This window comes from Pan troglodytes, chromosome 19 (genome assembly GCF_028858775.2).
Source record: "Pan troglodytes isolate AG18354 chromosome 19, NHGRI_mPanTro3-v2.0_pri, whole genome shotgun sequence".
Taxonomy (NCBI): Eukaryota; Metazoa; Chordata; class Mammalia; order Primates; family Hominidae; genus Pan; species Pan troglodytes.
Window position 1 is genome coordinate 62,295,359 of NC_072417.2, and position 25,522 is coordinate 62,320,880.

Below are 25,522 nucleotides of genomic sequence, written 5' to 3' on the forward strand. Positions count from 1 at the left end.
TTGTAAAATTCATAGTCAGTAACTCCTCAACTATTACCTCTGACCCAGCCACTCATTCTCCTGTATCTAAGTGATTCCAATTAAATGTATGTAGACCTTTACACCATGTTCCATATGCTCTTATGCTCTTTTATGTATTTTCCACCTGTTTTCCTGCTCCATACTTTAGACCGAATATTTTCCACTCACCTGTCATTCATTTATGAATCCTTTCTTCTGTTGTATCTAATTTGCTGTTAAACCTATCTATAGAGGGTTTTTTTACATCTTAGTGAGTAGGTTTTTTGTTCCAGAATTACCATTTAATTCTTTTTAAAACTAATTTCTAGCTATCTACTTTTTTCTTTTTTTTTTTGAGACAGAGTCTCACTGTGTCACCCAGGTTGGAGTGCAATGGCACAATCTCGGCTCACTGCAACCTCTGCTTCCCGGGTTCAAGCAATTCTCATGCCGCAGCCTCCTGAGTAGCTGGGATTACAGGCATGTACCACCATGCCCAGCTAATTTTTTGTATTTTTAGTAGACTCAAGGTTTTGCTGTGTTGGCCAGGCGGGTCCTCAAGTGATCCGCCCACCTTGGCCTCCCAAAGTGCTGGGATTACAGGTGTGAGCCACTGTACCCCACCCCTATCTACTTTCTTCAGTGTATAAGAGCTCAAATATGATAATACTAATACCTTGTTCTCCTTTAGATCTGGTTCTGTTTTTTTCTTGCTTTTTGTTTATTTGGTCTTGTCTCCCGGCATATCTGCTAATTTTTGTTAAATACTGAATGCTGAGTAAAATGAAAAATTGCATTATCACTTACATGTTGGAGCTAAAAGAAAAATTGTAGAGGCTCTGGATGATGTTCTTCTCCAGAAAATATGTAAATTTCTTTTTTTTTTTTCCCAGCCCATTAGAGTAGGGTCAAATCATTTACTCCAGTGAGGAATTGGGATGTTACTGGCTTTGTGTGGGCTGGTCTATTTCTGGATTGCCCTGATTCCTAGGTCGTGATTCTGTAGGACTCTCTCTGAAACCCTAGGGCGTTTACCACATTCTTCTTATGAGACCCTGAACTCCAATTTTTAAATTCTCACCACGCTGAAAAGCCCAAAAGCGAGCCTCAGCTTGAGTAGCTTTCTGCTTTGCTTCTGCCCCTCCCCCTCACCCCAGCACATGCAGAGAATATGATTTGGCAAATTTTCTGAGAAAAAAAACTACATGGAATTTGGGGCTCACCTCTCTTATGCCCTTGTCCCCAGGATCTTAGTTCCTTAAATTCTGTTTGCCTTGGATTCCAATTTTTGAGCCCTGTGATATTGCCCAAGCTTTAGGTTACCCTTTTCTGCACAGCCTCAATGCCTCCCAAGCAAAGTGGCAAATTTCTTGAGAGTCAAAAGCAGTGGAGAATATCCCCTGACCTCAAAGTGGTTCCCTTCTCTTCAGAATTCTGGTTATTTAATTCCGCACATGCTGATTGCTTTCTGATACCTCAAAACAGCCGTGTGTGTGTGTGTGAGAGAGAGAGTGTGTGTGTGTGTGTGTGTGTAAGAGAGAGAGATCTAATTTTTACATTGTCCTCTAAAAGAATCCTAATCTGATCCAAGCAAGTCTGTCATGACCAAAGCAAAAGGCAATGGATGCATATTTTTTAAAATGAGACTTCTAGTCTGGGCGCAGTGGCTCCCTCCTATAATCCCAGCACTTTGGGAGGCTGAGGCGGGTGGATTGCCTGAGGCCAGGAGTTCGAGACCAGCTTGACTAACATGGAGAAACCCCATCTCTACTAAAAATATGAAATTAGCCGGGCATGGTGGCGCATGCTTGTAATCCCAGCTACTCAAGAGGCTGAGGCAGGAGAATCGCTTGAACCCGGGAGGTGGAGGGTGCGGTGAGCCGAGATCGCACCATTGCACTGCAGCCTGGGCAACAAGAGCAAAACTCCGTCTCAAAAAAAAAAAAAAAAAAGAGAGAGAGAGTGAACTCTGATCATTCTGGAGAAGACCATGAGGGAAGAGAGTAGAAGCAGAAAATGAAGTGAACAGGCTATTGCAGAATTCCAAATAAGCTGATGATAATGCCTTAAGCTAGGATACTGACCCTGATGACAGAGAGGTGGATGACTTTCAGATTTTTTTTCTTTTGATGAAGATAAAGTTATAATAATATCCAGGCAAGGTGGGTGGGGGTGACAACAAAGGACAATTTCATATACCGCTGAAGGGAGTCCAAATTGGCACAACCTTCCTAAAAGGCAAATTTACAATGTTTATCACAAGGCTTTAAAACAATATTATCCTTTGAGCTATCGATTCCATTGCTAGTAATTTATTTTAAGGAAATACCACCAATATATTGCAGTAAAAACACTTATTGCAGACTTTTTTTTTTTTTGAGATGGAGTTTCACTCTTGTTGCCCAAGCTGGAGTGCAATGGCGCCATCTCAGTGCACTGCAACCCCCACCTCCCGGGTTCAAGCGATTCTCCTGCCTCAGTCTCCCTAGTAGCTGGGATTACAGGTGGATGCCACGATGCCCAGCTAATTTTTGTATTTTTAGTAGAGACAGGGTTTCACCATGATGGTCAAGGATGGTTTCGAACTCCTGACTTCAGGTGATCCGCCCGCCTCGGCCTCCCAAAGTGCTGGGATTACAGGCATGAGCCACTGTGCCCGGCCAACAATTTTTATAATAGGGAAAAATTGGAAACAACCTAAATATTATTCAACATGAGATTAATTAAGCAAATTACTACATCTATTAAAAAAGAGGATCTAAAAGAATGTTTATTGGGATTAAAAGTTAACAATTGAAAAAAAAAACAGGTCCTAAAAGCATTCATACAATGTGACCTCATTTATCTTAAAAATAATTATATATCATATGTATAAATACAACTATACATTTTAACATAATTATATATTATATGGCTATATATATATATATATATGCACGCTGGAATAAACACCAAAATATTAATGGTAGTTTTCTGTAGAAGTGGTGTACAGCTTGTATTTTGTGTGTGTGTGTGTGCGTGTGTGTTTATGTGTGTGTTAAAATTTTCCACATTTTTTTCAATAGTAGTGCTATTTTTATCATCCGAAAATAAGATTGTTCTTACTCTGAACTCTGTCCCTGACCCTGGCCTTACCTGTCTCAAGAATTGAGGCCTCCTAGCTGTCCGGGAGGATTTAAGCCCTGGGATGAACACTGCCAACTCAGAAAATCCTCCAAGGCGGCCAGCTCATGTCAAGCACTGTTTCTCCAAATGCTGCCGTGTCCCTGGGAACAAACCTCTCCACTGTCTTGGTGGCTTCCCTCCCCGGCCTGTCCTGAAGCATCTCTGCCCTGGGAGTGGGTCACTTGACAACAGTGAGAGGGAATCCGTGAGGTGGGTGCCAGGAGTGCAGCCCCGCGCTGCCCCGGCTGGCACAAGCTTGGGCCATGACTCAGCCCCTTCCTGCTCACCTGGTGTCCCGCCCTGCTGTCTCCACTTCCTCCCCAGCCCGCACCCTCGGGTCACCGTCCTTCCTTGCTAGTTTCATCCTGTTGAAAGAGTCCAAGCTACTTTTCTCTAAATTCTTTTGTTTGATCCACTTCAGTGGTTTCCCATCGAAAGGGCTCTCGGGTCAAGCATTTCACCCGGGCCTTGGGCTCAGCCACGGAAAGTTCTAGAGTCGCCTGTTTCTAGCTCTGGGACCTCAAGTTTCTGTCCCCTGCGTGGGCGCCAGCTCTCACCCACTCGTGCCAGAGTCCGCATGCGTGGCACTTCAGATGGTACACAAGTGAACCTTTTTATACTTAGAAGTTTGCATTAATTAATTAAAGTTTGTACCGTTTCACGAATTAATTGAGACAGAGTCTTGCTGTGTCGCCAGGCTGGAGTGCAGTGGCTCAATCTCTGCTCACTGCAACCTCCACCTCCCAGGTTCAAGAGATTCTCCTGCCTCAGCCTCCCGAGTAGCTGGGGCTACAGGCACGCACCACCACGCCCGGCTAATTTTTTGTATTTTAGTAGAGATGGGGTTTCACCATGTTGGCCAGGATGGTCTCAATTTCCTGACCTCGTGATCCACCCACCTCAGCCTCCCAAAGTGCTGGGATTACAGGCGTGAGCTACCGTGCCCGGCCCCTAATTATATTTTTAAGGTACAGACACTTATATTTGAGGCTGTTAAAGGTATGAATGCTTATGTTTAAGGGTTGTGCTTTGTTTCGTATTTTTTCCCAGGCTGGACTGCAGTGGCGCGATCTCTGCAACCTCTGCCTCCCAGGTTCAAAAGAAATTCTCATGTCTCAGCCTCCCGAGTATCCGGGATTACGGATCCGCTCCACCACACCCGGCTAATTTTTGTATTTTAGTAGAGATGGTGTTTCACTATGGTGCCCAGGCTGGTCTCTAACTCCTGAGCTCAAGCGATCCACTCACCTCCGCCTCCCAAAGAGCCAGGATTACGAGTGTGAGCCACGGTGCCAGGCCAGGCCATGTTTAAGATATTTTTAAGAAATGGATGTTTTTGCTGGGTGCGGTGGCTCATGCCTGTAATCCCAGCACTGTGGGAGGCTGAGGCGGGCAGATCACTTGAGATCAGGAGTTCGAGACCAGTCTAGCCAACATGGTGAAACTCCATCTCTACCAAAAAATACAAAAGTATTAGCTGGCCGTGGTGGTAGGTGCCTGTAATCCCAGCTACTTGGGAGGTTGAGGCAGGAGAATTGCTTGAACTTGGGGGGCGGAGGTTTCAGTGTGCCGAGATTGCGCCACTGCACTGCACCCCAGCCTGGGTGACAGAGTGAGACTCTGTCTCAAAAAAACAAAAAAAAGAATGGAAAGTAGAATGACTGCGTTGCTAAAACACCCCCTTCACCTCACTACTGGCCCAACACACATGAGTTAGGCTTGAGAAGGCAGCTTTTTTTTACTTAAACATTTATTGGGCTCTAATAATACTGGGTCTTTGTGCCAGAGCCTACAGAGATGCGTGAAATAGGATCTCCCTTCATCGAGGTATTAAAGGATATAGAGGAAGGCCAAGGGCGATGGCGCACATCTGCGGCGGGAGGAGGGTCAAGGGTCATGTACACACACACTAAAAACACAAAAATTAGCCAGGCGTGGTGGCACATGCCTATAATCCCAGCCTCATGCTGAGCACTTTGGGAGGCCAAGGCAGGCAGATCACTTGAGGTCAGGAGTTCGAGACCAGCCTGGCCAACATGATGAAACCCTGTCTCTACTAAAAACACAAAAATTAGCCAGGTGTGGTGCATGCCTATAATCCCAGCCACTCGGGAGGCTAAAGCAGGGAGAATTGCTTGAACCCAGAAGGTGGAGGTTGCAGTGAGCTGAGATGGTGCCACTGCACTCCAGCCTGGGCAACAGAGCAAAAACCTGTTTCAAAAAAAAAAAAAAAAAAAAAAGATGTAGAGGAGATGCCAGGAGAGATGTAATGAGGTAGAAAGGCATTCCAGCCAGGAAACAATCCCCAAAAAAAAGCATGAAAAAAAGATCACAGAGGCCCACAAGCCCAGGGCCTTCAAGGGACCTGAGCTGGAAGCCAGAGCTGTGGCCATGCTGTGTAGCAAAAGATAGCCCAGCGGAGGGGCTGGCTGGAGCAAGTCTCCAGAGAGCAGTGAGGGCTTCATGGGCTCCCTGAGTATGGGCTGTGCCTCAGGGCAATAGGGAGCCGAGGAAGTCTTCAGAGAGAGGGGATGGGATGGGGTGAGACCTGTGGCCACTGCATATTGTTGGGCTGGGGAGCTTGGGAACCAAAGCAGGTGAATTGGGAATGAAAATCAGTTCCTATTCTGCCTGCCAAGCCATGTGCCCTGACACAGCCGGAGAAGAAAGAGAGCCTTTTTCCAATTTACTTCCTAGAGGGAGGCGCCTCTATGTGTTCTGTTCAGAGGTCCAAGGTGTCCCTGGTTCTACCAGCAGTCCTGGGCTATGTAATAATGGGGCAGAGCCCAGGAGGGCGAAACAACAGGGAAGCTTGGGGCAAAGCAAACATTTGAGCTGGCTGGAGCAAGCCAGGCCAGAGCCAACAGCTGCAAACGGGTGGGGAGACCCTCAGGGCTGCACCAACCCAGGGTAATCCCCTGGTCTCACTGTGGAGACTGCAGCCTCACCTGGGATGCCCCAGCGGCATCCTGTGGGGCCACTGAAGCAGCAGATCTCGTCCCCTGGCCTCTGTGTAGGCTTCCCTAGGGACACGGCCATACTTTACTCCATACTTATGGGGTCCTTTGCCCTCTCTGGTGAGGCCTTCCCATCTGCCCACAGTTACCAGATCAAGCAGGATGCTGAGAAGCGGAGGCGCGGTGGGAGGAGGGTCAAGGGTCATGTGCACACACACACTCATGGCTGGGAGGTGCCCCCACCTCCTGCCCTTGTGCACCGCCTCACTGTCTTCATGCTGAGCACACGTAGGGCAGCCAGCTTGCCTCGCCCTGCCTCCCTTGCATGAGCCCATCCTCATCTGGAGCCAGGACTGGAGCTGGCCCCACCTGGCCAACTACGTGCACTCAGGGCAACAGGGCTGTCTTCAAACAGCACACAACCTTCAGTGTCCCCTATCCGGGCCCTGGTCGGTAATCTAGGCCTGCCCACAACAGCATGGCAAAGATCATTGCCAGGTGTCTTTTCATGGATGGCAGTGATGTAAACAGACCAAGAGTCTCTGCCCTGCCAAAGGTTGGCCTTAACTGTAAACTCGCATTCTCACTCTATCCCATCCCCTTCCCCACCTCTCTTCTCTCCACTGCTTCTGGGTCGGGCCTGCAGTTCCTGGCCCCATGTTTGCTCCCCAGCCTCCAACCCCTCTGCCTTAGATATTCGGGGTGACTCACACTTACTCTTATTAAAATGTCAGCCCTGGCATAAGGTTCCAAATGGCATGAGTGACCCCATCCCATCAGGGTTGCCCCTGCCTGCTGCATCCACTCTGTCCCCACAGGGAGTGGCAGGAAGGTAGTGCAGAGAGCTGCGGAATACCCCTGCACCTGGACAGCCAGTGTCCCTCCGGGGGAGCAGGAAAGTCAGGAGCTTCACGGATCCCACTTCCCTGGAGATGCTGTGCAGGGAAAGCTGGGGACAGTGAAGATGGTGGGGACAGAGAGCAGGTTACTCTAGAGGCTCCTGGGGGCCCTTTGGGCCTCCATCTGAGCTGAGCCACCTCAACTTCCAGTCCTCCTCCCCTAGCCTGGAGGAAGGAATACCTCTCCAAGCTACCCAGGACCCCAGTGATCTCTGGGGGCAGAGGTTCCCACACAGGCTGCTCCTTAACATCACCTGGGGAAGCTACTGAAAACTCAGATTCAACAACTGTACATGAACCTAAGGGAGAAAGCTCCAAGCTGTGCTGTCCAGTAAAACAAGCAAGATGCACCAGCATGCGTGTGGTGCACACCTTTAGATTAAAAACAGGGGGAAGGGCTGGGTATGGTGGCTAACAGCCACCTGTAATCCTGTAATCCCAGCACTTTGGGAGGCCAAGGCAGGTGGGTCACTTAAGGTCAGGAGTTCGAGACCAGCCTGACCAACCTGGTGAAACCCTGTCTCTACTAAAACTACAAAAATGAGCCAGGCGTGATGGCGGGCACCTGTAATCCCAGCTACTTGGGAAGCTGAGGCAGGAGAATTGCTTGAACCCGGGAGGCAGAGGTTGCGGTGAGCCAGGACCACGCCACTGCACTCCAGCCTGGGCAACAGAATGAGACTTCATCTCAAAAACAAAACAAACAAACAAAAAAAAAACACGGGGGGAAGGAGGGGCATATTGACTCATGTCTATAATCATAGTACTTTGGGAGGCCGAGGCGGGAGGATTTCTTGAGCCCAGGAGGTCAAGACCAGCCTGGGCAACACAACGACACCTTGTATCTACAGAAAATTTAAAAATTATCCAGGTGTGGTGGCGTGCCTGTGGTCCCAGCTACTCAGGAGGCTGAGGTGGGAGGATCACTTGAGCATGGAAAGTCGAGATTGCAGTGAGCTGCGATTGAAACACTGCACTCCAGCCTGGGCGACAGAGTGAGACCCTATCTCTCAAAGGAAAGAAAAAAAAACATGGAATACAAATCCCTATTTGTATCTGTTTGTGTATATATAAATATAAATAACATGCACAAAACTAACTGCTAATAACAGCAGTTACCTTTTTTATTGTGGTAAAATACATATAACAAAATTTACCATCTTAACCTTTTTTTATTTTTTTGAGACGAATCTTGCTCTGTCGCCCAGACTGGAGTGCAGAGGTGTGATCTCAGCTCACTGCAACCTCTGCCTCCCAGGTTCAAGCAATTCTCCTGCCTCAGCCCCCCAAGTAGCTAGGATTACAGGTGCGCACTGCCATACCCGGCTAATTTTTGTATTTTTAGTAGACATGGGGTTTCACCATGTTGGCCAGACTGGTCTTGAACTCCTGACCTCAAATGATCCACCCACCTTGGCCTCCCAAAGTGCTGGGATTACAGGCGTGAGTCACCACACCCGGCCCATCTTAACCATTTTAAGTGTACAGTTCCACAGTATTAAGTACGCTCATATTGTGAGCAACTATCACCACCATCCATCCAGAGCGCTCATCTTCCCAAACGGAAACTCTGTCCCTGTTAAACACTCACTCCCCATTGTCCCCTCATCCCCCAACCGGCCCCTGGAAACCACCATTCCACATTCTGTCTCTATGATTTTGACTGCTCTAGGAACCTCATATAAGTGAAATCAATCATACAGTATTTGTCCTTTTGTATCTGGCTTATTTCACTTAACGTCCTCAAGGTTCATCCATGTTGTAGCAGGTGGTAAAATTTCCTTCCTTTTAAGGCTGAATAAATATTCCGTTGTGTGGATGGATCACATTGTGTTTATCCACTTATGTGTTGATGGACATTTGGGTTGATTCCACCTTTTAGCTATTGTGACTAACACTGCTATGAACATGGGTATACAAAGATCTACTTGAGTCCGTGCTTAAATTATTTGGGGTATATATCCAGAAGCGGAATTGATGGATCATACAGTAATTCTATATTTAAGATTTTGGAACCACCGTACTGTTTTCCAAAGAAGGTACACTATTTTACATTCCCACCAGCAGGGTAGAAGGGTTCCCATTTCTTCATATCCTCACCAACCCCTGTTATTTTCTGGTGTGGTTTTCTTGTTTTGTTTTGTTTTTTGTTTTTTGTTTTTGTTTTTGTTTTGGTCTTGTTTTTCTTTATCCTTTTGAAGGGATCGTTACCGTCTGAAGGGATGCACAGGAAATGGGCAGATGAGGGACAGGGAGGGAGATTAATATTCACTGCAGGTCATTTGACACTTTCTCACTTTTTTTTTTTTTTTTGAGACAAATCTTGCTCCGTTGCCCAGGCTGGAGTGCAGTGGTGTCATCTTGGCTCACTGCAACCTCTGCCTCCCGGGTTCAAGCAATTCTCCTGACTCAGCCTCCCAAGTAGCTGGGATTACAGGCACCTAGCTAATTTTTTGAATTTTTAGTAGAGACGGGGTTTCACCATTTTGGCCAGGGTGGTCTCGAACTCCTGACCTCAGGTGATCCACCCACCTTGGCCTCCCAAAGTGCTGGGATTACAGGCATCAGCCACCGCGCCTGGCCATCTAACTTTTGAATCATCTGAATATATTACTTACTCAAAAAGGTACTTTGTTTTTCCAACGTGTGTTATGAAAATTTCCAAACATACAGAAAAGACGAAAGAATTTTACAAGAATCCATACATCCACCACCTAGATTCCACCATTAGCATGCACTATTCTTACATTATCATATATCTATCCATCCATCTATCCAATTATTAAAAATAAGTAGAGTGTACTTTCCTGAGCCTCTCCCAAGATCTGCAAGTCATGAGTGGGGCCTGGAAATCAGTTTCTGTAATCTGTTCTCCAGGTAATTCTGGCATTAGGAACTTCTGTCCTGGTCCAGCTACTCACCCCTTGCAGAAACCACACCTGCAGTTAGTCATTGGTTAGCGGGGGTGGGATTCTTCCCTTGTCTAAAAGCCCCTTAGCCTCACAAAAATGTCTCTCTAAGGAAGATCTTATGTCACTGGGCCAAAATGGTCACCAGACTCATCTCCATCCTGGCCAAGCTCTTCCCCAGGACACGCTTTGGTGCCTCATCAACACCACTTCCAATGTGGCCCCAGAACTAGACAAAACTCTACAGCATGACCTGCCCAGGGAAGGGACCCCTGGTCTCGTCCGTCCCTGAGCTGGAACCATTCTTCCATGGTTCAGCGTGCATTTGTCCTTTCTGCTGAGAAGGGGAGAACACTCCAAAATGACATGGCAGTATTTGCAACAGACACCTTATTCACTAAATCAGGACAAGATTGGCCAGGACCCTTGAGTCAGAAAGTGTTTGCATCTCCTTACCCACCTTTAGCCTTCTCTTCTTGCCATAATAATAATAAGGATGATTTCGATAATAATCGATACAGAGAGATAAATGAAGAAATACATATATATTAGATAGACGAAGAGATTGGATAGATGATAGATAGATAGATAGATAGATAGATAGATAGATAGATAGATAGATCTATGGAGAGATTGGAGAGAGAGATTAGATGGATGGATGGATGGATGGATGGATGGATGGATGGACTGATAGATTGATGGAGAGATAGATCAATGGAGAGATAGGTAGATACATAGATACACAGAGATGGATCAGTGGAGAGATTAGGTAGATAGATAGATCAATGGAGAAATAGATTGATTGAAAGATAGATGATTGATTGATGGAGAGATTACATGGATGGATCAATGGAGAGATAGAGATTAGATAGAGAGATGGATAGATGGATGGATGGATCAATGGATAGGTTGATTGATGGATAGATGGAGAGGATAGAGAGAGAGAGATTAGATAGATCAATAGATACATAGATCAATTGAGATAGGTGGATCAATGGAGAAACCAGATAGACAGATGAATTGATTGACTGATAGACAGATAGACAGACATATAGATAGAAAACACTGACAGAGCCCCTCCTGTGTAGCAGGTGTTGTTCCAGGCACATTACTTGCATTCATTCATTTTATTGTCACAACAACCCTATAGAGTAGGTACTATTATCCCCATTTTCTACAGATGAAGCAATTGAGGTGCAGTTTCTACAGATGAAGCAACTGAGGCACGGAAGGATTAAGTAACCTACCCAAAGGCACATGGCATTTTCTCTTTAGTCACCAACACACATAAACACACATAGAGCACTCGTGAATGCTCATGCACTGGTCTAATTTCCCAGAGCTCCCTACCATCAAGTCCTATAGTGTAGTTCCTCCTGGCTAGTATACTTGTGCTCTCAACCTTTGCTGATAACTAATTCCTTCTTCCTGCCAAAATCCAACAGTCCACTTTCCCAGAAACTTGCTAGATGGCTAGAGCCGACCTGAAAAATAAATTCAAGTTAAAGTGTCTCTGGCTGATGCATTTACCTACTCAGGTAAATGTGTGTGTCCGTGCCAACATATATAAGTATACACAATTTTTTAAGTGGAATTCTTTTTCTTTTTCTTTTCTTTTTTCTTTTTCTTTTCTTTTTTTTTTTTTTTTTTTTGAGACAGAGTTTTACTCTGTCGCCGAGGCTGGAGTGCAGTGGCGCCATCTCAGCTCACTGCAACCTCCACCTCCCGAGTTCAAGCGATTCTCCTGCCTCAGTCTCCCGAGTAGCTGGGACTACAGGCGCATGCCACCGTGCTCGGCTAATTTTTTGTATTTTTAGTAGAGACGGGTTTCACCGTGTTAGCCAGGATGGTCTTGATCTCCTGACTTCATTATCCACCTGCCTCAGCCTCCCAAAGTGCTGGGATTACAGGCTTGAGCCACTGTGCCAGGCCAGAATTCTTTTTTTAGAACACAAACCAGGACAGACAATGATAATAAATATTTACATATTAAAGGTAATTTTCATAGTCAAGCTTCATGACAGGGCCAGTGGAAAAGATATTGGTGCCTTAGGAACTTTATATCACCCCATAAATCACATCACAAAAGTCTAAGGATGGCCGGGCCTGGCTCCGTCTCCTTTCTTGGGGACACACAAGGGCTTGATACTGAGGTATTTGGGGCACCTTTTCAGGAATCCCCAGAAAGCCCTAGGCAGAGTCATGAGCCACATTGTTGAAGGGGCTTAGAACTTTGCAATGCGCCCCTTGGAGATGCCAGTGGAAGGAGAGAAATTTGGAGAGCCCTCTGGGATTAGACTTGCTGGATGAAAATACAGAATGCCCACTTAAATTTGAGTCTCAGATAGAAAAGGAATACTCTTTAGTATAAATATGTCCCAGAGGGCCGCCACAGTGGCTCACGCCTGTAATCCCAGCACTTTGGGAGGCCAAGGCGGGCGGATCACCTAAGGTCAGGAGTTCAAAACCAGCCTTGCCAACATGGCGAAACCCCATCTCTACTAAAAATACAAAAAAATTACTGGGGTGTGGTGGTGCACACCTATAATCCCAGCTACTTGAGAGGCCGAGGCAGGAGAATCGCTTGAACCCAGGAAGTGGAGGTTGCAGTGAGCCGAGCTTGCGGCCACTGCACTCCAGCCTGGGTGACAGATCGAGACTGTCTCAAAAAAAAAAAAAAAATCCGAGATATTGTACTGTATTGTACTGGACATATTTATACTAAAAAGCATTCGTTGTTTGTCTGAAATTCTAATTTACCTGGGCATACTGCATTTTCATTTGCTAGGACCACCTGGGACTCTCAGGGAAAGAACAAAAGAGACTGTGATGACGGCTTGCACTCACCGATCTCTGTCCATGGTAAAGTGGCCGAGTGCACTGCCCTGACTGTCCTCCCCACCAGCTTCAAGGTGTCCATTGAGCCAGAGCCATGACTGATCGGACAGAAGAGGGGTCATCCTGTGTCATCCTATGGGGTCACACACATGCTGGGCTGTGCCTTGGACCCAGTAACTTACTTTTTTCAGAAGAAAACTGGTTTCTTGGGGACCTCCTGAGAGGACTGGGAGGGAATCCTCCAAAATGATTTCCCCGAATTTCATTCCTCCATTATTCTTGATGACTTTTTTCTTTTTCTTTGAGACAGTCTCACTCTGTCGTCCAGGCTGGAGTGCAGTGGTGCAATCTTGGCTCACTCACTGCAACCTCCACCTTCTGGATTCAAGCAATTCTTGTGCCTCAGCCTCCCGAGTAGCTGAGACTACAGGCTCGCACCACCATGCCCAGCTAATTTTTGTATTTTTAGTAGCAACAGGGTTTCACCATGTTGGCAAGGCTGGTCTCGAACTCCTGGCCTCAAGCAGTCTGCCCGCCTCAACCTCCCAAAGTGCTGAGATTACAGGCATGAGCCACCATACCCAGTGGATGACTTTTTCTCTAATCACAAAAGAAACATACATTCAGGGTGAAAACGCAAACATCACAGAAATATAAAACTGAGAAAGTCTCTCCAGAGATAACTGCTATTAACAGTCTGATGTGTTTTCTTCCAGATTTTCCTCTATGAATATGATCATGTATTATTATCTTCATAAATAGAATTGTATTACACAGGCTGTTCTGAAAGTTGCTTCCATTTATCGTGATGTCGGGGACTTCTTTCCATATCTGTGTGCATTCCTGCTTCACTGGTCTTACTCGGCTCATTCTTTATGCCAGTGGTGCTGGGTCTCTGGAGTTCTAAGTGCCTTTGGGTGTTCCATGAATGACAAATGCACACAGGCAGATCCCACAAATATATGACTCTGAGTGTCATAGACTTCCCGAGGCTGATCTACTACTGACCCCTTCACCCTGTGCATGGTGTGAGGATAGGGGTGTGGGGGGAAGATGGGGATCACAGAAATGGGTCCAGGAGGGTAGGAAGGACAGTGTGGGTGACTTTCCTATTGATAGGGAGACCCATGCCTGGGGAGCCTCAGTCAAAGGGGTCCTGGGTCACTGCCTCCACTGTGAGACCCTCTGACTCTCCTGAGCACCCACCCCTGGGCTCCTCCTCAGGCTGGGGGTTCCTCTCCTGGCATCCTCAGCAAGATCACCTGACTCCAGCAGCTGCCAACCCCCTGGGCAACGCCAAAGCCTCCTGGCCTCAAACGGGTTGGGCGACATTCACTTCCTCGCGCTGTCCTCCCGACCTGCTCTGTCATTAGGAATTGCCTCGGCGGTGGCGGTCACACTAACAGCAACAGGAGGAGATCGTGCTGCTGCTCAGCACCTCGGGGTGGCTCAGATCTGCTGGAGGCCCCAGGAGGGAAGGTGGATGCTGCTCTCTCTGGTCCCAGCCAAAGTGAGTCTAGGGGCCTGGATGGGCGTGGGGAAGGAGCTTGGCAATGTTGGAAGGTTGCCAACATTGGAAGGATGCAGGAGAATGAGGGAGAGAGAAATTGAGAGAGAGAGAGAAAGAGATACCTGTGGGTAAGCAACTAGTCACAGCTAAAGCTATAGGACCTCGCACTGGGGCTCCAGGAGGGAATCCCAGGTGCCTGGAAGTATCATTCTGTCCCACTGGCTCCTGTGCTGAGGTGGGGATGGGGGGTGTTTTCTCTGGGGTGGGGACACCTGCCCCCCTCACTCTGTTCCGGAGATGGGCTACTGCTGTGGGGGAGGCTCAGTACTGGGGCTTCCCAAGGTCAGCTCCCTTGGGCCAGCCATTGCCCTCCCCCTGCCTCCCAGGTGGCCAGAGGGGCATCCTTGTTTAGGGTCACTCTAAACCTAAAGAGGAAGGAACTTTGGGTAGTCACTTTTCTAACAGTGCTATTTCTTCTATTCCTTTGACCCAAGTCTGAAGACAAAGTCTTAAGCTCTGAGCCTCAGTTCCCTTATCTGTAAAATGAAGATAATCCCTACGCCCCAGCCTTGTCAGGATCAGATGAGGAAGGGATGCAAAATGCCAAGCACATAATTAGGATTCAATAAATGGTCGCTGTTGTAATTATTTATTATTAGCTCAATACTGGTCCCACTTCACCTAGGAATACTTTCCAGCCCTCCTCTCCCCTCAGTTTCCTAAGGCACCAACAGGGATGCTTTGGCACTTACTGCATTCTTCTTCAACTCGTTTGTGCTCAAACTAGAGTATGTTCCTTGCATTTCTTCTGTTGCCCTCTCCCTCACCCCAGCATCCAAACAGAATCATACCATAAGAGGAACTCAAGGATGGGGAATGGAATGGGATTCAGAAAGGGAGAGAGGCAAAGAGGGATGGGTCAGGGAAAGACTGGGAAAGGGAGGCAAGAAGGTGGGGAAGGAGGTAGCATTGTCCAGGTGTTGACGGCGTGGCTCTCCGGAAGCACGGGACGGGGGAAGGATTGCCCAGAGAGGCCATCGTTGGAAGGGGGAAGGACTGTCCAGGGAGGCCATCATTGGAAGGGGGAAGGATTGTCCAGAGAGGCCATCGTTGTAACAGGGAGAGATTGCCCAGAGAGGCCATCGTTGGAAGGGAGAAGGATTGCCCAGAGAGGCCATCATTGGGGCCTCGGATGTCTTCTGCACTCCCTGGGTCCTTTTTACTTTTCCTCTAACTCGGATGAAAAGTAGAGGCTCTCCTTCTCCTTCCCTGCTCGTCTCAAGGAGGACAGTGCTTTCTAACTTGGCTAATACCTACTCACCCAACCTATCAGCTGATTCTAACAATGTTCTACCATCTACGGAATCTTCTCTGTCTCTGTTAACTCCCTCTCCGTCACCTTCACCGGTCACCTCAGGTGACTCACTTCCCTCTCTCTAGACATGGATCTGCTCATCTCTGAAACTAGGAGCTTCAACTAAGTGATCTCTAAAGTCCTTTTTCCCTCTAGTATTCCTTATTTGCTCTTCTTGTCAGCCTTGGTCTCTACTTCTCAGTTATCCAAACAACTTAAACCATTGATCATCAATCCTCCTTTCAAAAAAATATCTTTTTCAAGAAAACTTATAAATGTCCACTAGGCTCTAAAGTTTTATAAGAACTTCCTTGGCCACTACTTATCCCCAATTTGTAAGTCAGTACCTAGCACATAGCAGGTGCTCAATAAATATGTGTTGAATAATTAGACAGATGGATGGATGGATAGAAGGATGGAACTCTTGCCATCATACACTCTGGGGGGTTATGAAATGCAGGGAAACATATTAATAGTTGATTGGCTTAAGAAAATCATGCCCATCCTGATTATAATGGCTGTTTGGTATAAACATTTGCAAATGTGTTATGAAATAACTACCAAGAAAGATTGGAATAACCATTTAAATTATTATCCATCGCCCATCACTTATCTTATCCATTGTCATCTTGTTCAGTTATTCTAATTTGAGGTGAGCTGCCCTCTGTCAAGTGGGTGTGATTTTTTAATCATCCACATACTAAGGAACATTTGGGGATGAGAGGGAAGGAAAGGAAGGCAAATGCTGTGGCTGCCTCAAGAGCTGTGACAGGGGTCTCCAAGTCCCCTTTGGGAGAAGAGGGGACAGGACATGGTCTGTCTTAATAATGACAACTGCCATTTACTGAGCACTTACTCTGAGCCAGACTCTTCACTCACATTAACTCACTTAATTCCCCCAACAACTCTCCGAGGAAGATGGTACCATTATTATCAATTTCGTCTTATGGACAGGAAACTGAGACTCAGAGAGGTTAAACAACTTGGCTAAGCTTATACAGACAGTAATGGGTAGATCAAAGATTTGAACCGCCACCCCCCATCCTGGGGGCCACATTGACCATCTCAAAGACCAAAGCTAGAAACTCCCGAAGAGGTTTGGGGGCCTCCTCCAGGATCCCAGATTCCTTATCCCACCTCCAAATATTTTTGCTCTTTGACTATGGGACATTTTCAACTCGGCAAAATAGATTTGGAGCCAAGCCAAGAGAGGGAGGGATTCTGAAAGATTTGTGATCTTAACAGTTGTCCTTCCTACACATTGGTTTTGTTCCCACTATGTCATCTCTCAGGTCTGGGGGCTGCCATGCAACTCTATTTTATCAGTGTGTCCAGGGGTCTTTTGTCTCTGTCATGGATGGAAGAAAGCAGCAATAACAAGGAATCATGGTTCTTTTTAAAGAAGCTGTTCCAGATAAGTTTAGGCTACACAGTTGTGACACTGGGAACTTTTCAGTGAGGACACTTGGACCTCACCACACACCCCAGTGGATGTTTCCCTTCAAAGCCATCGACTTGGGAAGCCATGTAGTTAATCAAACAAATCTGGTCTCAGATTCTGTTTAAAACCCATCTTGTTGCCAGCGCCTTGGCTCGCATCTGTAATCCCAGCACTTTGGGAGGCCGGCCGAGGCGGGCGGATCACTGGAGGTCAGGAGTTCAAGACCAGCCTGGCCAACATGGTGAAACTCTGTCTCTACTAAAATTACAAAAATTAGCCATGGGTGGTGGCATGCGCCTGTAATGCCAGCTATTTGGGAGGCTGAGACAGGAGAATCTCTTGAACCCAGGAGGTGGAGGTTGCAGTGAGCTGAGGTCGTGCCACTGCACTCCTGACTGGGCGACAGAGCAAAACTCCCTCTCAAAAAAAAAAAAAAAAACAACCATCTTGTTACTTTATAGTGACTCCATAGCTTTGATTTCAAACAATATCATGCCACTTGATCACTCATTTACTTTCCTATCAGACTTGGCTCCCAATGACTTCTGGGCATTTCCAAAGTATCAGACATATTCTCAAAGGATGAAATTCTGTCTCCATCACGGTTAATCAGATGCTTCTCTCACTGCCTCAGGCAGCCCCATAAGAAGAATTTGGAGAATGACTGAGCTGTGGCAGGTGAGGGAATGAACCTAAAGCTCCCTGACGTGACTATGTGGAGGGCCAGCAGGCATTTGAATGTGTAAGTTCTAAGCTTTGTTTTTTTAAACAGTCATTGCTTTATAGCCACACTTAGCACGGAGGAATGCAATCCAACGGCTGGAGGAAATCCAATGGACCCGCCAACCCCAGGTGAGGGCAGAGGTTGAGACTAGCACGGGCTTTTCTGGAAAATGGCCACTCTGGGTGCAGGTCCAAATTGGACACTGGACTGGGGCTGTGCATGCATCTTCTTAGCCACCTGCTTCCCCTGGTAACAGGGACTTCCTTTCTTCACTTCCGTCACTGAAGCAGGAAGAGGTGAGGCAGTGACCTCACCATGTGTGTACATGATGATTGAGGTGAGACATCAGGAACTCCACACACCTCCTCCTGGGGTCCAGTGTGACTGGGTTCTCTGGTTCTCTGTCTCCCGATTCTCCCTTCCAGAAGCATCTGCTCCTCTCCTCCTAAGGGTCTTGGGCTCTAGGTTTGAGTCAGGTGGGCCATAGAGGAGGAGCAGCAGAAGAGCCAAGAGTAGGAGGAAGAGAGAGGAGGCAGAAGACAGGGAGAGGGGATAAGAGGCAGTGGAGGCAGAGGTGTAGGTGGGAGTTAGGACGGGGGAGGGAAAGAGGAAATGCCCCAATATTCACAACCCTTCCCGTCCACAGCTGAGCGTGCCATCTCCCAGTGGCCATGTCAGAAGGGGAGAGCAAGGACAGCTCGGGCAGTGAGTGCCCCGTGTGCTATGAGAAGTTCCGGGATCTGGAGGGCGCCAGCCGGACGCTGAGCTGTGGCCATGTGTTCTGCCATGACTGCCTGGTCAAGTACCTGCTGTCCACTCGCGTGGATGGGCAGGTCCAGAGGACCCTGGTCTGCCCCATCTGCCGCTACGTCACATTCCTTAGCAAGAAGAGCTCCCGCTGGCCCTCCATGCTGGACAAGAGCTCCCAGACGCTGGCTGTGCCCGTGGGCCTGCCCTCCGTGCCCCCACTGGACAGCCTGGGCCACACAAACCCCCTGGCTGCCTCCTCGTCTGCCTGGAGGCCACCTCCGGGCCAGGCCAGGCCGCCAGGCAGCCCGGGCCAGAGCGCCCAGCTCCCCCTGGACCTGCTGCCCAGCCTGCCCCGGGAGTCACAGATCTTTGTCATCAGCCGCCACGGGATGCCCCTGGGGGAGCAGGACAGCGTGCTGCCCCGCCGCAGCCTGGCAGAGCTCTCGGAGGCCTCCCTGGCGCCCCGCTCCGCCCGCGCCTTCTGCTGCCGATCGCGGGCCCTGCTGCTCATCACGCTCATCGCTGTGGTGGCCGTGGTGGCCGCCATCCTGCCCTGGGTGCTGCTGGTGAGGAAGCAGGCGTGAGCCGCACCTCAGGGAGGCCGCCGGGCTAGCCGTGGCCTGGGGTGGGACAGGAGGCCCACGGCAGCCCTGGTGCCACCAAGCTCCGAGGGGCACGCGGGCAGGCAGAGGGGAGGACCTGAGCACAGAGAGGGCCTTGGGCTTCCCCGACCCCCGCAGGGGCTTCCGCTCGACAGAGAGGCTGGAGCTGACCCCATGCGCGCGGCGCGTGTTCCCCACGTGAATCCTCAGCAGATGCGTTCCCCTTCCTCTAGGCTGGGAAGATGGGTGGTCACTGCCCTCCTGCAGGCTCACCAGCCCTGAGCGGCAGACCTTACCTGCCAGGTGACCTGCCCAAAGCCAGGTGGGCCCCTCCAGGGACAAGAAAGTCCTGCCGGCAGACGTCCTGCTGGGCTGGCCGATGGCAGGATCCTCCAGGCCAGAATTCCCACCCGGGATTTGTGGCTTGCCCTCGGGAACAGACAGAAGGGGCGCCCAGAATCTCAGCACTCACCCCCGACCTCCACCACAGCACCCCATCCCCTAACCCTCCCTGTCCCCAACCTGCCAGCTTAGAAGGGCTTCCCTGAAGGAGAAGCTGATCTCAGAGGCTGCCCCAGAATTTCTGGGAGAATGAACAGAAACTGTTCTTCCTGGAGAGCTGAGGCCAGATCCAGAGACAGGGGTTGGTTGATAGAGGCCACCCCAGCAGAGTGCCCCACGAACGGAGCCAGAGGTCTCCCTGAGCCCTCCAGGCCCAAGGAGGGATCCAAACTTTGAGTCCTGGGGTTCTCAAGGGTGGCAGGGAGTGGAGGGGAAGCCTGACAGGCGAGCCTTGAGTCAGCTGAGAACTATGTGGGCAAACGAACCCCTGGGGGCTCCCGCCTCCCTCCCAGCTAGTCCTCCTCCTCATGACCCAGCCACTCATTTAGAGGCCACACCAGCTGGGCCAGTTTCCTAGGTGGATTGCCAGGCTGGGCTGGGTGAGGAAGGGTGGGGAGGAAAACAGCTGTGCTTGTCAGGGACGCCGCCATCTCAACCGAGAAATGCTGAGGCCCAGGTGCCCTCAGCTGCTCCTCGAGGTCTCTTTGCCTGGGGCCCCCAAGTTGGACTGTGAAGAGCCTCAGGTTGGGTCTAGCCTGAGGCATTCGGGGATAGCTATTAGCTGTTTATTGAGGTCCGTAAGTCAACCAACACCTTTCAATGGAAAACAACAAAAACCTCCAGCAATTATCTCAAATAAGTGGTGGTCTGCACCCAGCTGTGCCCACAGCTGAGCCCCCCCCAACCTCCCTCAACCTATACCCCTCTGGGCAATTTGCTGTCTTGGTAGGGAGGGAAGAAATAGCAGTCTACGTTTTATCTAGTTCCTAAATGCCTGCAGTGGTGGTCATTTGGGGACCGCTGGGGATTTGGGCCCCACTACAGGGGATATTTGGGACATAGAGAGGGCTGCTTTAAAAGCACTTGTGGGCTTCTCTGTGCGCATTTCAAGATTACAGAAGTGGCCAGGCACGGTGGCTCATGTCTGTAATCCCAGCACTTTGGGAGGCCGAGATGGGTGGATCACAAGGTCAGGAGTTCGAGACCAGCCTGGCCAATATGGTGAAACTGCATCTCTACTAAAAATACAAAAATTAGCCAGGAGTGGTGGCACGCGCCTGTAGTCCCAGCTACCTGGCAGAGACAGAAGATTAGCTTGAACCCGGGAGGCGGAGGTTGCAGTGAGCCGAGATCGTGCCACTGCACTCCAGCCTGGGTGACAGAGCGAGACTCCGTCTAAAAAAAAAAAAAAAAATTACAGAAGAGCACAGGTGCTATTGGAGGGGAGGGATACAGATGGATTCCATGGGGAAAATATTTATTATAGGAATAAAAATAATGTTAAATTTGCAAAGACTCCAATGAGTCTCTTTTAACCTCAGCCAGGCTGTTTTAAACAGTGTCATGAATTTCTGGGAACCTGGTTCTAGTCTTTTCAGATTCTGTCGTATTTGCCAAAAGTTTCTTTCAAAATACTCTCAGCGTTTTCGTATGTTCAATGGTGACCTGTAGCTGCAACTCCTTTTATTGTCAGAGAATGCCAAAAGCTATTTTTAAAATAAAGGTATATATTTTCTCAAAGATTCCAGAGACTCTGCAATTTATGTGGGAAGCTCCGAGCCTGGACTTGAAGGACAATTCACTTTAGGTGAAAAAGTTTGATGCGGTATCTCACTCCTGTAATCCCAGCACTTTGGGAGGCCGAGGCAGGTGGATCATGAGGTCAGGAGTTCGAGACCAGCCTGGCCAGTATGGTGAAACCCCCATCTCTACTAAAAATACAAAAAATTAGCCGGGCATGGTGGCGCACGCCTGTAGTCCCAGCTACTCGGGAGGCTGAGGCAGGAGAATCGCTTGAACCTGGGAGGTGGATGTTGCAGTGAGCCGAGATCATGCCACTGCACTCCAGCTGGGTGACACAGCGAGACTCTGTCTCAAAAAAAAAAAGAAGGAAAGGAAAAGAAAAAGTTTGAAATGCAAACAGAAATGGCTCTTACACATCTATTCAACCACAGTTGCAAAAGAAATTAAAATTAAAATTCGGCTGGCATGCCATTTTTCACCTATGAGCTTGTTGAAACCTGGAAGCCTCATAACCCACTCCGCTACTGAAGCTGAGGGAGGCAGGGGAATGGTTAGTGGGAAAGCGTATTATTAAAATCCCTATCAAGGGCAATGTGACATTATCTACCAAAATTTCTGCTTTGCTCCAGCAATTCCTGTTCTAGAAACATCCTACAGATATACTTGCATGTATGGGCAGCAGCATACATGTGATGCTATATAATTGCAGCATTGTTTATAAAAATAAAGGATTGGAAAAACCCTAAATGCTAATCAATAGGGTACTGGTTATCTATCTTAAGGTCCAGGGAATATCATGCAGCTGTAAAAGAAAAAAAAAAAAGAACAAGAAAGGACTCAATAAACTTATATGGAATATCTCCAAGGTACAATGGAAAATGAGGAAAAGCAAGGTGTGGAACACTGGATACTGGATACTACAATTTGTATAGAAAGAGCAGGAAATAGGCCAGGCACAATGTCTCACGCCTGTAATCCCAGCACTTTGGGAGGCCGAGGCGGGCGGATCACCTGAGGTCAGGAGTTCAAGACCAGCCTGGCCAACATGGGGAAACCCTGTCTCTACTAAAAATACAAAAATTAGTCGGGCATGGTGGTACGTGCCTGTAATCCCAGCTAATAGGGAGGCTGAGGCAGGAGAATTGCTTGAACCCAGGAGGCGGAAGTTGCAGTGAGCTGAGATCGCACCGTTGCACTCCAGCCTGGGCGACAGAGCAAGACTCTGTCTCAAAAAAAAAGAAAAAGAAAGAAAGGGGGAGAATAAGAATTTACATTCCTATTTGCTTACTTATGCATCAAAAAAGTGGGAATGCAGGGCACGGTGGTTCATGCCCAGCACTTTGGGAGGCCAAGGTGGGAGGATCACTTGAGGCCAGGAGTTCAAGACCAGCCTGGGCAACATAGTGAGACCCTATCTCTATTTTTTTTAAAAAAATTGTAATTACCTTGTGGTGGTGCACCTCTGTAGCCCCAGCTACTCAGGGGGTTGAGGTGGGAGGGTCCCTTGAGCCCAGGAGGCTGCAGTGAGCTATGATTGCACCAATGTACTCCAGCCTGAGCAACAGAGTAAGACCTTGATGACACAAAGAAAAGAAAGACAAGAAGGGCAGAAGGGAGGGAGGGAGGGAGGAAGGAAGGAAGGAAGTTGGGAAGATGTACAAAACACTAATAATTCTGACTAGCCATGGAAAGGAATGAGAAAATGATGGAATGGGAAGGGGAGTTTTCACTTTACCTTTTTTTTTTTTGAGACGGAGTCTTGCCCTGTCGCCCAGGCTGGAGTGCAGTGGCGCTATCTCGGCTCACTGCAAACTCCGCCTTCAGGGTTCACGCCATTCTCCTGCCTCAGCCTCCCGAGTGGCCGGGACTACAGGCACCCGCCACCAGGCCCAGCTAATTTTTTTGTATTTTTAGTAGAGACAGGATCTCACCGTGTTAGCCAGGATGGTCTTGATCTCCTGACCTTTTGATCCACCCACCTTGACCTCCCAAAGTGCTGGGATTACAGGCGTGAGCCACCGCGCCCGGCCTCACTTTACCTTAAATTTATCCCTTTTGATGTTTGAACCAAGTAAATTTGACATTCAAAAACTGAATTGAAAAATTATTAGAAGCTAAAGATATCTTCAGTGTACACGCCTGTTGCCAAGTAAGATTGCCCCAAGAACAGTCAAGAGCTGCCAAACCACCTGTCCTGTGGTTCGAGAGTGTCAACTACTGGCTTAGTGGGGCTGGTTTGTCTGGTTGGAGGTGTGACATCTTATGCTAACAGGCGCCCAAGGAGTAAGGTTTAAAAATTTAATGTTCTCAGCGTTCCTGAGTTCCTGAGCATTTCTCTGGGCCCCGTCATTGAATGTGCTTATTTTGATTCCCCCTTCTCTTCTTTTCCTCTTTGTTTTCAAATAAAATCTTTTGTTTTAAGCAACCATCATGCGGTGAGGGCACTACAGGACAATACCATTACACAGACAGAGATAGACAGATAGATAGACAGACAGACAGACAGACAGACAGACAGATACATAGATAGATAGATGGATAGATAGATAGATAGATAGATAGATAGATAGATAGATAGATAGATAGTAGATAGATAGATAGAGGGATGGATGCCTAGGATTAAACTTAGTTGCTCTTCTCTTCCTCCCCTTGTCCAGAGGCACCCCAACCCCTGCAACACACACACACACACACACACACACACACAGCCACTTCCCATCATAATAACCTTTAACAGTAATACACACTTACACAGTCTGAGCCTACCAGTCAAGCTTAAGGATCCATAGCATTGCCAGCAGGGCCCTGATGAGGGTTGCCAGGATCCTGGGCAGGCATATTAGAGACCTCTGTGCCCCTCAGAAACAGTTCCATAACCTCTCCCCTCACTGAACCCTGTGTGACTCACAAGACCACTCAGCTGCTATCTCCTTTTGACCTCCTTGTCAGTATAAATGTCCTTTTTGGGTCCAGGTGCAGTGGCTCATGCCTGTAATCCCAGCACTTTGGGAAGCCGAGGCAAGCGGATCACGAGGTCAGGAGTTCGAGACTAGCCTGGCCAACATGGTGAAACCCTGTCTCTACTAAAAATACAAAAATTAGCCAGGCATGATGGCGTGCACCTGTAATCCCAGCTACTCGGGAGACAGAGGCAGGAGGATCGCTTGAACCCGGGAGGTGGAGGTTACAATGAGCCAAGATTGTGCCACTACACTTCAACCTGGGCAACAGAGCGAGACTCCATCTCAAAAAAAAAAAAAAGTCCTTTTTCAGGGACACACAATAAACAACTTTGCCTCACCCTTACAACTCCTCCTCCTACCAGGATAAATTAACTCCACAGCTCATTCTCAGCACAAACCACTTGCAGTTCCCAATATGCAGTGGGGTGCAGGCCTGGGCCTGTGCTTATGAGCCTCACTCCGACTGAAACACACTCCCCCCACCCCAACCCTCACTCCACCCCATCTACCTGGAAAACTCCTACCTAGCTTTTCAGAAACAGTATAGTTCCAGGGTTACCTCTGAAGACGTGCCCACTTCCTTGCTCAAGGGAACTGCCAGCTCCTACGCCGCTCCCCCCATCCCCCACAAAGCATCCATCGGTGACACTTGATTATGCTTATCTGGTCACATCTGTCTCCTCCTTAACGAAGTGCTCCTTCCGGGGAGGCTAGATCTTATAGATCTTGGTATCTCCAGTGCCTGACACAGAATTTAGTAAACAGTAAGAGCTGGAGAAATATTTGGAGAATGAGTGAATGAATGAATAAACCTGACAGCTTGGTGTTTAGAAAAAAGTTAAGTCTAATCAACTCTGGGTGTGGAATCTAGCTATAATCCCTGCTTTGCTATGTCTGAAGGCTTCAAAATGATCCTAAAGGGACCTTTTTCAAATCCAGGAAGAGGAATGTGGGCAGCGAGGGAGAGAGAGTGCAGTCAGACTAGGCTGCAGGGTGAAGGCAAGGCACCCAACAGACACACGTTAAGAGAAAGGGGGCCGGGCACGGTGGCTCACGCCTGTAATCCCAGCACTTTGGGACGCCAAGGCGGGCGGATCACGAGGTCAGGAGATCGAGACCATCCTGGCTAACACGGTGAAACCCCGTCTCTACTAAAAATACAAAAAGAAATTAGCTGGGCATGGTGGCGGGAGCCTGTGGTCCCAGCTACTCGGGAGGCTGAGGCAGGAGAATGGCGTGAACCCGGGAGGCAGAGCTTGCAGTGAGCCAAGATAGCGCCACTGCACTCCAGCCTGGGTGACAGAGCCAGACTCCGTCTCAAAAAA

General features: G+C 48.5%; 1 protein-coding gene across 1 annotated transcript; it reads left to right on the forward strand.

Annotated features, from left to right (window-relative positions):
- Positions 1-18,443: 18,443 nt before the first annotated feature.
- On the forward strand, positions 18,444-21,233 carry RNF222 (ring finger protein 222). Its single transcript, XM_003315596.5, has one exon. It carries the CDS (start codon positions 18,469-18,471, stop codon positions 19,129-19,131), a length of 663 nt encoding a protein of 220 aa, XP_003315644.1. The 5' UTR covers positions 18,444-18,468; the 3' UTR covers positions 19,132-21,233.
- The last annotated feature ends 4,289 nt before the right edge of the window (positions 21,234-25,522 follow it).

Coding starts and splice junctions, on each gene's coding strand:
- RNF222 (XM_003315596.5), top strand. CDS start 18,469: ATGTCAGAAGGGGAGAGCAAGGACAGCTCGGGCAGTGAGTGCCCCGTG.